The sequence below is a fragment of the Archocentrus centrarchus genome, chromosome 19 (genome assembly GCF_007364275.1).
Source record: "Archocentrus centrarchus isolate MPI-CPG fArcCen1 chromosome 19, fArcCen1, whole genome shotgun sequence".
In the NCBI taxonomy this organism is placed as follows: domain Eukaryota; kingdom Metazoa; phylum Chordata; class Actinopteri; order Cichliformes; family Cichlidae; genus Archocentrus; species Archocentrus centrarchus.
Window position 1 is genome coordinate 5331433 of NC_044364.1, and position 14570 is coordinate 5346002.

A 14570-nucleotide genomic window follows, 5' to 3' on the forward strand; every position below is an offset into this window, starting at 1 on the left:
ATTGAATAAGAAAATGTGTGCAAACTTCTTTTTTGATAAAAAATAAAAGACTGCTGTTTCTTGTAAACCACTAAGACATCCAGTGCACTGTCCCCGCTACAATTAGTAACATTAATTTTAAACAGTTAGTGAACGAAACTAGCGTACCAACACCTGAATGCTTGTAAAATTATTTATTTGTGATTAGGAGAAGGACTGGCTGGTATTCTTTTCCAATTCTCGTCAAAACTACAACTCCCAGAATTCCTTGTCTGTGCGCAAAAAATGACGCTAAAGCTGAGCGACCACGTTACAGTACCGGTCAACTGTGAAGATGCACCTTAACAGTTCATACCCAGATCCATTTGTAGGTGTATGAGACATTTCATTCATTTACCTCCTGTAAGTATTCATTTTAAGTAATAACGAGCTTCGTAACTGCACACGTGTGCTTTTAGCAGTGTCATCAGCTGGCTTTAATGTAAAGTAGTTACACTGTTTACATTTTGACCCAACTTATGGAGCAGCTGTAACACAGGTTTACGGCAATATTAAAATAAAATAAAATAAAATTACCACTTTTTCTTGGCAAACTTCAGTCTAGAAAAGGTTTGTCTAGATGTTTCGTTTGTCTGCTGTTCGTTAAACATTGGCTTGATCTTATTGACAGAGTAAAATGTTAAGCTTCCTATTATTTTAATGTAGATTTGTGAAATTTGGTGTTTATGTGTGCAGTTAAGAAAATGTAGAAAATACCACAATCAGTCAATATACTCCCACCGGCCACATTGTTAGGTACACCTTGCTAGTACCAGGTTGGACTCCTTTAATTCTTAATGGCACAGATTCGACAAGGTGCTGGAAACATTCCCCAAAGATTTTGGTCCGTGTTGACATGACAGCATCACACAGTTGCTGCAGATTTGTCAGCTGCACGTCCACAATGTGAATCTCTCGTTCCACAACATCCCAAAGGTGCTCTGTTGGGTTGAAATCTGGCGATTGTGGAGGTCGTTTGAGCACAGTGAACTCATTGTCATGTTCAAGAAACCATTTTGCGATGATTTCTGTTTTGTGACATGATGCTTTATCCTGCTGGAAGCAGCCATCAGAAGATGGATACGCTGTGGTTATAAAGTGAAGGACATGGTCAGCAACAATACTCGGGTGGGCTGTGGCATTTGAACCTACCATCTGAATGTTTCAGGAAGAATCCAAACTCAGCCCAGGCAACATTTTTCAATCTTATCTCATTCAGTTTTGGTTAGCCAATGCAAGTTTGCTGTTCTTAGCTGACAGCAGTGGCACCTGGTGTGGTCTTCTGCTGCTGTAGACCATTTGTTTTGAGGTTCAGAGATGCTCTTCTGCAAACCTTGATTGTAATGAGTGGTCATCTTCCTATCAGCTTGAAGCAGTCTGGCCATTTTCCTCTGAGCTCTGGTATCAGCAGCTGCCGCTCACTGGATATTTTTTCTTTTTCAGACCATTCTCTTTAAACCCTACAGATGGTTGTGTGGGGAAATCCCAGTAGAGCAGCATCTTCTGAAATACACAAGACAGCCCATCTAGCACCAGCAACTATGTCACATTCAGAGTCACTTAAATTGCCTCTCTTCTAAGTTCTGTTGCTCAGCTTGCACTTGAACGCGTCTTACTGACCATGACTACATGCAATGAGTTTCTGTCATGTGATTGGCTTATTAGATATTTATGCTAACAAACAAGTTAACGGTGAACAAGTGTACCTAACAAAGTGGCGGGTGTACATTTTAGTGAGTCTGAAATTACTGTGTAACTTTTCAGTGTACTGCAGTATTTTAAACAAAGAACTAAAAAGTAGATTTAATGTTTTATTTGCTATTATGTCGCTATAACACAGTTGCTTTCTTGGTTCTTGTGTCTAGAAGTTGGTGCAACCTAACAGTAATTGCTACAGTGTAAAAAAAAAAAAGAAGGAAAAAAAATCATCTTCAAGTTGGAACATACAATTATTTCTTTCCTTTGCACAGCTCATAGAACAAAACCCCATAACTCAAAAGAAGACAGGATCCATGAAAGGTGGTCATGCTGTAAGGTCAGAGGATGCCTTACCATTGTGTGGCTTATGGATGTGGAAAAACAACTGAAGACGGCGTAACACTGTTTAAATTCCCCAAGGACCCTGAAGAGTTTCGAAAATGGGAGAAGCAGGTCCAGCGCACCCGCACGCAGTGGGTCGCCACACCCAACTCTTACCTTTGCAGTGAGCATTTTGGCAAGGAGTACTTTGAGCCCAGACTGCCTACAGGGCCCCTAAAGCTGAGGCCGGGAGCTGCTCCTACAGTGTTTGTACGCCCGCACTGTCCTTCCTGCAACAGTGTGGGCTGCAGTAGCTGCCTGCCTTCTATCCAACACAAGACCATTACAGCTGAACCAAGAGCGCAAAGCGTTAGTGTGAGTAGTAATCATTTTGGACAGTAGTACAGAGAGAGAAAGGCGGTGCATCTGCAATTCTTGGATGTTTACAGGTGGGATTTTTTTTCCTTTCATAGGCTGGATACAGTGACATGGCACCCATAAAGTGTGACGATACTAATAAAGGAGGTAACGAACGACATTTGAGACTAGGAGGGTTTAAGCTGCAAGATGAGCGACCAGGTGAGATGCAGGTTAAGAGAAAAGAGAGCAACACACTATATGCATTAAATAAAAGTTTGATGATGTTTTAGATTTTTTAAAAAAACTCTTGATTGCTTTATTGATTTTTTTTTTTTTTGCAGTGGTTTGTGAGATGTGTGGAACAACCGGCAATATCAACAACTTCTTTTCCAAGACTAAGCGTTTCTGCAGTATATCCTGCTCACGTTCCTATTCGTCAAACTCCAAAAAGTCATCCATACTAGCACGTCTGCAGGTGAGAAAGGGTTTTATTTTTTTATTATTAAGTTTTTTTAATCAGGAAACAATGATTTTTTTTTTTTTAACACTGGGGAGCACCAGGGGGGTAGTTTGAATACATTGCTTTGCTTAATTAAATAATGAGACAAACATTTTGGGGGTTTAACACTGAGTGGATTGGATTGGGCAGAGACCTACTATTTTTGCCATGTGTGAGAGGGTCACTCAGCGGCTCAGGCAGTTGTACAATTGCTTTAATTAGTTTCAAAAACCTCAGAATTATCAAAAATTACTGAAAGCAATAGGAGCAAATTCACACATTTAAAAAAAAAAGTGTAACCATGAAATGTTTTATTTTTTACATGGGTATTGGCTCTACACGTATACACAGTCTAATCTGTAGGAAAGGCTCACACGATACCTCCTGCTCTCTTTATACATGTTACATGTCAAAAATCTAAATTATGAAAAGTAACTCATGAATAAAGCTGCCAGCTGAAGGTGCATCCATTTTGCCAGTTCAAGGTGACGGGCTTGAGAATATCCCAGATGGTACTGGGTGACAAGCAAGGTATACCCTCTACAGGTCACCAATCTATTACAGAGATTAAAAAAAAAAAAAAATCATTCACCCTCACGTCACCAGTTAACCTCACACACATTTTTTTGACGGTGGGAGGTGGCAGTCGGGGAGAACATGAAAACTCCAAACAGATAAGTGGATTTGAACCCAGGACCTTTTTGTTGTGAGGCGTTGGTGCTGACCGCGGTACCACTCTGGACGTCAACCAAAACTAAAGTGAATTGAAAACAAAAACTAGAAGAAAGAATGAAACAGAATAAAAACCATTCAAAGAATCTGGCACATGTTTACAAACCTGAATACACGCCAGCAGAGTATTAAATGTAATTTTAGGGAAGTTTTTTTTTCTTTCTTTCTTTTAAATCCTCCCACCCAACATAAAGCGGGAATACTGTCCATCTTTCTGTGAAGTTTTACCTTTCCGGTCTATAGACTTCAAATCCACAAGGAGCTGAGCCATGAAATTTGGCATTTATGTTCTTCACTCTTCAAAGATGTGCAACATGATATTCATATTCCAGAAGGTTTGTGAACTTTGACTGTATATTTCTGAAGTGGAAGGTAAACAGCATGGTGGAGTTCCCTGTTAATGCTATGATAATATATGCAAATGAGATGCAGCATCTTATACGTGCCTGATAGCTCAGTCTAATCAGGTGATCCTAAGGTGCAGTGTGGCTGGCTCATGAGAGAGGATGGATGGGGAAACGTCCACTTCTAGGCACAGACTGAGGAGCTCCCAATTTTAAAAAATATTTATAGATGCCATTCCTATTTTTCGAGTCATGCCACCCAAGAAGAGAAAGCTTACTCACAGATCAAGTCAGGCAGTGTGACAGAAGGACAGAGAGAGAAAACAGGTGAGTGCTGTTAATAAAGAATGTCTTAGATATTGAATAGAAATTAATATTCATTAAAAAAAAAAAAAGGGATTTATTAATTTATAGCTCTCAAACCATTCTTTGTGTTTTATGTCCCAGCATTTGTTTTAATAGAAAGCATAGCTGGAAAAAAATACAAATTAATTTGCTATTTTTATGTTAATGTACAAAATATGGCTAAATCTTTATGCACTTTTGTTTCATTTATTATCCTCCCACCTGATATAGGGCAGGAGGATACCATATGGCTGTCTGTGATGTTTTTACCTTTCCAGTTGATAGACTCCAAAACCATGAGGAGTTTAGTCATGACATTTGGCTTATGTGCTCTTCAACCTTCAAATATGTGCAACATGATATTAATATTCTTGCATGCTTAGTACCCTTTGTACACTTTGGCTGTATTTATCTGAGGTGAAGAGTAAACAACATGGAGGATTTCAGGCTGATAATATTATGATAATATATGCTAATGAGATGCAGCATCTTTCTCATACCTGACTGGCTCATCCTAATCATGTGATCATATTGTGCCGTGTGATTGGCTATACCTACATGACAATTATTGACTGAAATCGAGGAAGTGGGGGATCCCAAATTTCTTGGTAAAGAGTCGGTTTGACTCTGATTGGCTGAGCATTGCCTATCATGTAGATCAGGGATGACTCATGGCCATAAGCAATACGGACAACGACTCATCATTGAGGAATATTGCTCAAACGTAAACAACATGGTTGCCTTATGATTATAGTAATTGTTATACCTAATACGTTGGAATTTTTAAAGCACATGCTACCCATAATTAGTAATACCGAGCACAAGGTGGCAGTATTCGCAACAACAAAAAAAAGGCTGTTTACCTGTGAGCGCTGCAGAAAAATAACAAGAAGAAGAAGAAGTGGCCCGCGCTGGACTTAAAAACCACAGCAGTGACCTGTGAGGCTCCGTGTCCTGTTTTTATTTTTCTCCTAACGCGACACAGACGTCTCTGTTTTATAAATTAACTCAAATGGTTCACAAGTGCTGCGTCGATACCTGCCTCGCCATAAAGCGGCCGAACCTCGTCTTTCATCGATTTCCACTCGGCGACCCGGACAGGCTAAGACAATGGCTCTTTACCCTGAGCATGGACTTAAAGACCCCCCGCTACGTCCTCGGCAAACTCTTCGTGTGCCAGAAGCATTTTCAGCCAGACGACTATCACGATGTGCAGAGTGTAACAACCCGCCGGGGCCGGCTCCTTAAAGCCACCGCCGTCCCCACGCAGTTCACGCATTCCTACACCTCAAGTGACGGTGACCCCACCGCCGCATGGTTGCAGGAGCTGGTGAGTTAGTCAGGAAAGCATGGAAGTACATTTCTGCTGAAGCCCCGGATACGAGCAGTCACCGTGTAGCAAAAGCTCAGGCTTCAGGCCCATGTTTTCAGACACTGTTTTTTGGTTCTGTATAATGAGGGTGATGATACAGAAGCCCCACTCACATGCTGTTCAAACCTTCTGTTTGCAAAGGGCAACCAATCAGGAAAAGTTAGCTTTAAAAGGATGGTTGCCTTAAGAAGGGAGGAAGATTGCTCCCCCCCCCCACGCCCATACAGTGAATGAACTGCATGGCTGCAAAAAAGGCCCAGAATAAGATATATATAATTTTTTTTTTTTTTTTTTTAATTACTACTCTAGTGATGTCAAAGAATAAAACTACAGTTCTGGAAATTAGCATAATGGGTTCTCTTTAATGTGATTTGACCTATCAAAAGGTGTTACATACCCTTCACTTTCATAATGACAGAGGGTACTTGGAGAGCACATCCTCTGCAAAGGCCAGTGCAGATTTTGCAGTTTTAAAAAAAGTGATTTTTTTTTTTTTTTTTTTTTTTTTTTTTAATATGCATCGAAATGTAACTCTGTCCTTGTCCAAGCCTCATGAAATTCAACTTTGCATAATCTTGCTGACACGCAGCACCTCCGTGTATGATTAAGGCAAAAAAGCAGCTCTGACAAGTTACTACTTTTTCTTTTCAGGGAAGGCCCCCAACGAAAAAAGCCACTGTGCTGAATAAAGTGAATAAAGCTCCTCCGGCACAAACAGGAGTTGATGGTAAAGTCACTGAGCGCACACACTGCTTGAATGAAATTTGTTTGAACAAAAAAGTTAACAACCCAGGGTATAAAAGCCCAGTCGAAACACTTTGAAATAAGTTCACACAATGGATGAACTGAAGGTCTACACCATGGCAGAGTTTGTTATAAATGAGGATTATTTTGAACTTGTAATCATACAAAGCTGCTCTAGAAGACTCATTTTCTGTGCCTCCTTCCATTATGTAGCTGCTGCTGCTTTTGACTGGGGCGCCTACTTAGAGAGGGAAACCTCTCTTGCTGCGTCTGTCTCCTGCTTCAGACATGTGAGTCTTAGAATAAGAAATCTATAGCTTTTATAGTTATGGACAAATTCTTTTAAACCTGTGTGAAAACACCTCATCAGTGTGAGGTGGCCCACATTTGTTAATAGTTAAGGAAACTTACTTAACAGAGTAGTCAAAGGAAACCTGAAATAACTAAGATGTGAAATTACTTATTTGGGATTTTATGTAGCTGTCATCAGGAGAAGAAAACAAAGCAGAGCATTATGGAAAATATAACACACAGATGATTTGTAAGTAATCTTCTGGCTTCCCCCTCTGCAGGCTCCCCTGTGCGCCCAGTGGGATGACATCAGCGTGGGGATGAAAGTGGAGGTCCTGAACACGAACGCCGTCCTTCCCAGTAAAGTCTACTGGATTGCTACTGTTATCCAGGTTGCAGGTGAGTACATCTTTCTGCCACTGTTTAACAGCTCAATGCACCACTGAACTACTCATTTTGTATATACAGTATTTTATTTATCTAATAAATGTCACATTTGTTTTCTTGTTGCTCATTGGTGAATACAATCTGAACCAGAGAAACTAAAAACCATGAAGCAGAATTTTTTTTTTTTTCCTTCTTTTCTTTGGTTGTTCTTGGTTAGAGGCAAATCTTAACACATCCTACCAATTGCAAAACTTAAAACTGCATGTTAATACTCTACATTGATTTGCTGTACTTCATATGGTCCTGAATATAAAGTGAGGTGGATTCATAACCAGAAGAAACTGTTAGTTCTGTCGTAGTTTTTGAGCACTTAAACAATCCTCAATAGAAATTTTTGGTGGGTTTCTTTAGAAGCAAATGTGGCACAAATGTCAGCACTCAGAATTGAGCCTAAATGAAACCCTAATGTTATGAAACCTTGTGCGAGCCATTAGTACAAATGATGAATGGCGCTTTTAAAGCCATTTTGGGGCAAAACTACTGATTAGAGTCAGAATGGTGAATCTATTCACACAACTTTTACCACCATTTAGCAGTAACCTGTGAACTGTAGAAAGGGGGGGGGGGGGGGGGGGGGGGGGGGGGTGATTGTGAGCCAGATGAGCTACTACATCACTGATATTCAGGTTCATGCGTTCAGGAGATTACAGCAAACCCAGAGGAACAGTACCAGACACCCATATATCTACTTAGTATGAAGTTCAGGGGGAAAAAACATTGTTGAGCTTAACAAAAAAAAAACCCACAGCTGTTTTTTAATGCCAGCACATAGAGAGTAGAATTAATAAGCATTGATCAGTATTGTTAAGCAGTCTATACTACCAGTTAGAACTCTGGTCTCTTTTGCCTGGAGCAACTGTTTGGGTTGTTAACTGGTCGGGATGGGTGCAGAGCAGTGGAATATAAATTTGGGTAAGGTGGCGACATTGGCAAGAAAGTAACTTTCTTCCTCTTCTTCCTTGTCTGCAGGATACAAAGCTCTGTTGAGATATGAAGGCTTTGAGCACGACAGCAGCCATGATTTCTGGTGCAGTCTCGTTTCAGGGGAGCTGAACCCGATCGGATGGTGCACAATGACTAGCAAGCTGCTGGTGCCACCACAAGGTGAGGGTTCACAATCAAAAACTGGGGCCTGTGCTCTGTTTGATTTTTAAAAAATCCAAAATAAAGTGGGCAGGATGGGCTGATCTTAGTAACACTGATTTGGTTAATTCTTTAAAGTCTCAAGAGAATTAAAGTAGATTAGGCAAGCTGGATTTAATCATCTGAGGTGATTACATGCACTAATGGTCATTGACTAGGTGAAATGTATATGTGATTGCATGCTGATCAGCCACTCTGTGATTGGAGCAATGATGAATGGAATGGCATAAAGTTTCACACTCATGAGCTTCTGTTTAAGGTCTGTTTGAGTAATTTTATTGATATGATTTGCAGTAAAGGTGATACCGCAAAACCAGCAATAAACAACAAACGGGATGCAGAAAGTAACTGCACAAGAGAATTCTTTGTAATGCACTTGGTCTCTCGCAGCACAGCAGACTTAGTTCAAATGGAAGAAAGAAAGGTTGCCTATAGCTTAATAGAGCATAAAAGACAGCCAGAAAAATATAAATGGAGGACAATATAAAAACTGAAAAATCTGAGGATGAGAATCACAGTTGGAGAAACAGAATAAAAGTATAAAGTAATGAAAAGTGACAAATGTGTTGTCCTTTTCCCTTGTTAACTATAGCATCTAATCTTATAATTTATGCTCAACACATTTTATGGTCCAAAAAAAAAAAAAAACTACTGCAGCATCTGTGTGCAACACAGAGGTAAACACAGACAGCGATTATGAGCAAGACAAGTACACACTTTGCGTCTGTGATATGAACTGATACAAAGAAGCAAGTTCAGCCTCAGGGCCCAACCTAATTCACAGCCGTGAAAATTGCATCGCTTTTCTCATGTAAAACGCACCAAGCAGTGAAACAGCGGTAGAAAACTTTCCATTGAGATGGCAGAGTCACGCCCTTCTGCTGCTTTCGTCACGCGTTCTTGGCTCGAGACCAGCTAGCTTGCTTGTTTTTCGGCCAAGCACCGAGTGCGTTCACAGTGGAAAAACCGCTGAATGGTTCAAATACTGGCACAGGCACCTGGTTGGTGGAAGAAGGGCCTGATTGGACCATGTGATTTGATGACAATCAGGAGTGTGGATCCCCTAGTCTGTGTTACGATGCTCTGAAAAATAAGACGCATGTTTACCTGCAGCCCGCTTGGAGAGCCCGCTTGCTAATTGCAGTGATGGAAGAGCTCTGATAGCGAACCGGTGAAATTCTCAGTCCAGCGCAAGACGACCTCAGCATCACCGGGTGATCAGCCGCTGGCTAGAGCCCTGCCATCATTACATAATTTAAAAAATTTAAAAAGTAGGTTTTAGATGAGTAAACATTGTTAGACTATTGAGTTTTAAAAAAAACAAACAAAAAAAAAACAGCAAAAGAACCATTTAACAACAGTTTTATTGGATGTAGAAGTAAGAGGTGAGATGAAAAGGCGATTTTATTTCTGGTAAAGTAAGCTCACTGGGTATTCTGTGTGTGTGTGTGTGTGTGTGTGTGTGTGTGTGTGTGTGTGTGTGTGTGTGTGTGTGTGTGTGTGTGTGTGTGTGTAGATCTGAAGCAGAACATCCCAGATTGGAAAGAGTATCTGATGAAAAGGTTGGTGGGCGCTCACACGCTGCCTGTTGATTTCTACCTGAAGGTAATTGTAATAGTTTAATTACTTAGATTAATTCACAGTCACTGAATTAAGCACATAATCAGCATCTCTGACACTTTGCCACCCTCCCTCGTTTCCTCCTCCCAGCTTGCAGAAAGCATGAAGAACTCTTTCAGGATTGGCATGCGTGTGGAGGTGGTGGACCCCAAACATGTGAGCCGGACACGCGTGGCCCTCGTGGACTCCAATATCGGCGGTCGTCTGCGGCTGGTGTACGCAGACCAAAGCGACTCCCCTGAGAACATGATCTCTGATTTCTGGTGTCACATGTGGAGTCCCCTCCTGCACCCAATAGGCTGGTCCAGAAAAGTGGGTCATGATATCAAAGCACCCGGTAACTATAAAAACTGGATCTTCACTGAAGATAAAACTGAACATATGGGGTATAGGACAAGAGGTCGAACAAGTCAGCAGTAAAAAACTGCACAGATGTTTAGCTAAATACATGATATTGAAGGTTTTTTTTGTTTTTTTTTTAAATATTTGGAGTTTAACAGGTAATTACATTTTGAAGATATTTATTTATTTCAACTTAGATAGTTTTGCTTTTAGTCTTACAACAAAAACAAGCTTTTTTTTTTTTTTTTTATAGCAAACAATTTGGAAGCTTCCAGTGGTTTCAAGGGTAATTCTGACAGTACGTTCATGCTCTTTAAAAAGGTAAGGAAACATATGTACACTAACATATGATTCAAAACCTGAATCAATTAATGGATCTTGTTTTATTATAAAGGTCTAAGTGTACCATAGCTTTAGCTGTAATTTCGCACTGGTTTGTGGTATAGTTTAGAAAATTATTGTAATCTGTGTCATGATCTTTTTTTTTTTTTTTTTTTTTTTAATAACAAGTCTAATCTCATTACTATTTCACTTGAATCTATCATCATCAGCCGAGGTTCACCTACATGGAGGAAAGTTTCTTTGAAGAAGGAATGAAGTTGGAGGCCATTGACCCTCTCAACCTGGGAAGTATCTGTGTGGCCACAGTACACAAGGTAAGGCAGCTGTTGATTTTGTGTGTCTAATTGGCCCTTCATCAGTCACATGGGTAAGGTGTATCCCAGAGATTTAGATCCCCTTGTAACTGTGTTCAACTTGTGAGGATTTGTACACATCTTCATAAATGAACTATTAAATACTTCGATTAGTAGGGGTATCGGCTCTAAAGTGAGCAGTATAATCAGCAGCCTCTCCAGTGAGTCTCTCATCCTGCACGTTAACTCCTATGCCTTCATTTTTGACTGCAGCTGGTACTTCTTACTCTTCTTGTTGAGTTCAGCATAGTAGGACGTGAACCAGTTCTCCACCTACTGCTCTTGTTGGAGTATTCCTGCCAACATCAGCTGCAGTACATGATAGCAGAAGTGAAATATGTTGACGAGAGTCTTGCCAAACAAACAGATTGAATGCTGTGAGGCCACAACAACAACCTGCTCTTAGGTGGTTAGCAGGAATGGAAGTTTTAAAGTAAGAGCCAGGGGATCATTCACTAATAAATCAATGGCACCGCGCTCACAAATGGACTTAAAAGACAGAAATTTACTAAATGAGCCACCAAATATATTTAGGCCTGGAAAAGTAAAGATGGACCGAGGTCATATATTACTGATTATGTGTTATATTACTTCATAAACCAGTTGATTTCCGCTTCTGGCTTTATCTCTACCCCTGGTTTTCCTGTGTCTTACTTAGTTTCATTTTACTCTTCGCAGGTGCTGTTAGATGGCTACCTGATGGTTGGCATTGATGGCATCATATCAAACAATGGCTCCGACTGGTTTTGTTACCATGCCTCCTCTCATGCCATTCTTCCAATTAACTTCTGTAAAAAAAACAACATCCCTCTCACAGTACCTCCAGGTATGCCCCCCCCCCCCCCCTTAGATGCTCTTGATATATTTTTTTGTCACTTTACACAGAGAACAAAACTCCAGCAGCAGATTAATTGTGAGAACAATATTTCTGTTTCCTGGCAGATTATGATCCTCAAACTTTCACCTGGGAAAAGTACCTGGAGGAGACCAAAGCAAAAGCTGCACCCGCAAGACTGTTTAACACTGTAAGACAGGAAGACTAAAACAAGTGTGACGTTGTGCTCTGTTTTAGGATGACTGTGTGATCTCACAGTGTTGTTTCATGATAAGTTGAATAATGGACCAGGACAGCCTTTTTTGAACATGTCTGTTGATGTAAAAACTCAAACTCAGGAGTTAAAAACTCTGAACTAATAAAAAATATGACACTTCTTTCAGGACTACCCAGGTCACGGCTACTCCCCCAACATGAAGCTGGAGGCTGTGGATCTGATGGAGCCGCGGCTCGTGTGTGTGGCCACCGTGAAGCGCTGCGTTGGCCGCCTTCTCCTCATCCACTTCGACGGCTGGGAGGATGAGTTTGACCAGTGGGTTGACCACCAGTCTCCAGACATCTACCCCGTTGGCTGGTGTGAGCTCATGGGCTACCAGCTCCAGTCACCTCCTGGACTCGGTAAACACCACTAACTGAAACACCCAGCGTGCTACAACATGTAGAGTCACTGAAGAGACGTGGGTTAATGCAACAGAGTTGGAGCATTTTGATTAAAGGGGGATAAAAGGCCAGAGTACGATCAAATAGCCAAAAGCTTGTCTTTTTTTCTACTCTGGGTCTGTGTGACGTCAGTGGGAGCAGATAGGATATCTTCAATATGGTCAGCTCAGGCACAGACCTTCTGTTAAATAAGGGACAGTGAATATGAAATAAATTGGATCAAGTTGTATTATTTTAAGGCTAGGAATAATGCACTCTTCTAGTGGAGTCCAACAACAAAAGTATGCATCTAGAAATTGGCATAAAAGGTGCCTTTTTAAGGTGTTTACATTTCAGTTCTGATTAAAATTACATGTAAATCCAGCAGCAGTTCACCACACTCACTAAGCTCCAGTCTCAAATTGTCCCACGCAGGAGTTACTGGTGCTGGTGAGTGATGTATAGGTGTTTCTGACTGTGTAACAAAGTGACTGGTGTTTCATCCTGTTTTCCAGCTGAATTATTTGAACAGCAGCTGGTGCGGAACAAGAAATGCCGGCGCTTTTCTTTCGGGAGAAAGAGTAGGTTTGATTCAGAAAAGTACAAGGAGTCTTGTGTGGGTAATGTCATATCTGAAGTTACGGAAAATTACCTCCTTTCTTTTTGGCTTTTGTAGAAAAGAAGAACCCAAAAAAGAGGCTGTCTCAGGACCAAGCTCAAGATGATGCCGATCAGCACACTGAAAGTCTCCAAAGCACGCCTCGAAAAGTGCCACCCGTCCAGCCCAAGACTGAGCTAGAGGAGCAGGAGAGTAAGTCACTTTTACCTCATTTGCATGCCAGTTGCCCATTTTGGTAATTTGCTGACTTAATTGTGCCTCCATAGTTGTTGCAGTGCAGGTGAAAGTGGAGGAAATGGAGATGGAGACCCCTATTAGGCCCCCAGATAACCCTCCGCAAGTCTCTGTGAGCAAAATCAAACAGGAAGAGGGAGAGCAAAGCAGCTTGGAAAATGAAGCACATGAAACGATGGTGCAAAGTAAGACTAAAGACACGAGTGAAGACAGTGCATCACTTGAAGACAGGTGTACTGGTGATAGCAGCACAGATCAAACTGAAAATGAAAGACTGGACAAAGAGGAGTGGAGCCAAGAAAATGACAGTACCATGGATGAAACGTAGAGGGGAAAAAAAATCATAGTTGAATGCATGTAATAAATATGTTGCCACACCATTGTATCATGAAGAGCTTCTGGAATGTGACTCAGTCTAAGAGGAAATCATAGATATGATTATGAACATCTTCCTGGGACAGACAAGTGTTGAATTTTATTTTCAGATGTCTTGTAAATTTACAATCAGTTGTGTATTTTAAAAAATTTAACTGTTATTTGTTGCTTTACAACTTTAAGTATGTTGTAGTTGAGCTTAACTAGCCTCATTGCCATCTTTGTAGTGGGGACCTTTATGCTTTTCCTTATTTTCTGTCATACACACACTGTTAAATATAACAGTATGGTGGATGCTCACATTAAAAATTGGTCAAAAAATAAAATAATGAGGTCTGAGTATGTACAATTCAATTATACTATATTGCCAATAGTATTCACTCACCCATCCATATCATTGAATTCATGTGTTCCAATCACTTCCGTGGCCACAGGTGTATAAACCAAGCACCTAGGCATGCAGACTGCTTCTACAAACATTAGTGAAAGAATGGGTCGCTCTCAGGAGCTCAGTGGATTCCAGCGTGGCTGAGCAGCTGCATCCAAGCCTGCATCCAAGCCTTACATCACCAAGCTCAATGAAAAGTATTGAGTGCAGTGGTGTAAAGCACGCTGCCACTGGACTCTAGAGCAGTGGAGACGTGTTCTCTGGATTGATGAATCACATGTCTCCATCTGGTAATCTGATGGATGAATCTAGGTTTGGTGGTTGCCAGGAGAACGGTACTTGTCTAACTGCATTGTGCCAAGTGTAAAGTTTGGTGGTGTGGGGTTGTTTTTCAGGAGTTGGGCTCGGCCCCTTAGTTCCAGTGAAAGAAACTCTTAATGCTTCAGCATACCAAGACCTTTTGGAGAATGTCATGCTCCCAACTTTGTGGGAACAGTTTGGGGATGGCC

At 41.0% G+C, this 14570-nt stretch overlaps 1 protein-coding gene across 3 annotated transcripts; it reads left to right on the forward strand.

Moving 5' to 3' along the window:
* The first annotated feature begins 261 nt into the window (after positions 1-261).
* l3mbtl2 (L3MBTL histone methyl-lysine binding protein 2) lies at positions 262-13984 on the forward strand. Of its 3 annotated transcripts, XM_030754997.1 has the most exons (18): positions 262-381; positions 1989-2412; positions 2511-2616; positions 2739-2872; positions 6341-6416; positions 6647-6723; positions 7006-7123; positions 8141-8275; positions 9831-9919; positions 10025-10271; positions 10530-10597; positions 10828-10932; positions 11650-11797; positions 11914-11996; positions 12190-12424; positions 12961-13026; positions 13122-13256; positions 13331-13984. In XM_030754997.1, exons 2-18 carry the CDS (start codon positions 2062-2064, stop codon positions 13624-13626), a joined length of 2469 nt encoding a protein of 822 aa, XP_030610857.1. In that variant the 5' UTR covers positions 262-381; positions 1989-2061; the 3' UTR covers positions 13627-13984. The 3 variants fall into 3 exon arrangements, with proteins under 3 accessions (XP_030610857.1, XP_030610858.1, XP_030610859.1); XM_030754998.1 differs by lacking the exon at positions 12961-13026; XM_030754999.1 differs by lacking the exons at positions 262-381; positions 1989-2412; positions 2511-2616; positions 2739-2872 and adding an exon at positions 4938-5647.
* Positions 13985-14570: the final 586 nt, after the last annotated feature.

Excerpts from the sequence above, each read along its gene's own strand:
- l3mbtl2 (XM_030754997.1), top strand. The coding sequence starts at position 2,062 with ATGCCTTACCATTGTGTGGCTTATGGATGTGGAAAAACAACTGAAGAC. Across the intron at positions 9,920-10,024 it reads CTGTTGATTTCTACCTGAAG|CTTGCAGAAAGCATGAAGAA; the intron begins GTAATTGTAATA and ends TCCTCCTCCCAG. Across the intron at positions 10,598-10,827 it reads CGTTCATGCTCTTTAAAAAG|CCGAGGTTCACCTACATGGA; the intron begins GTAAGGAAACAT and ends TATCATCATCAG.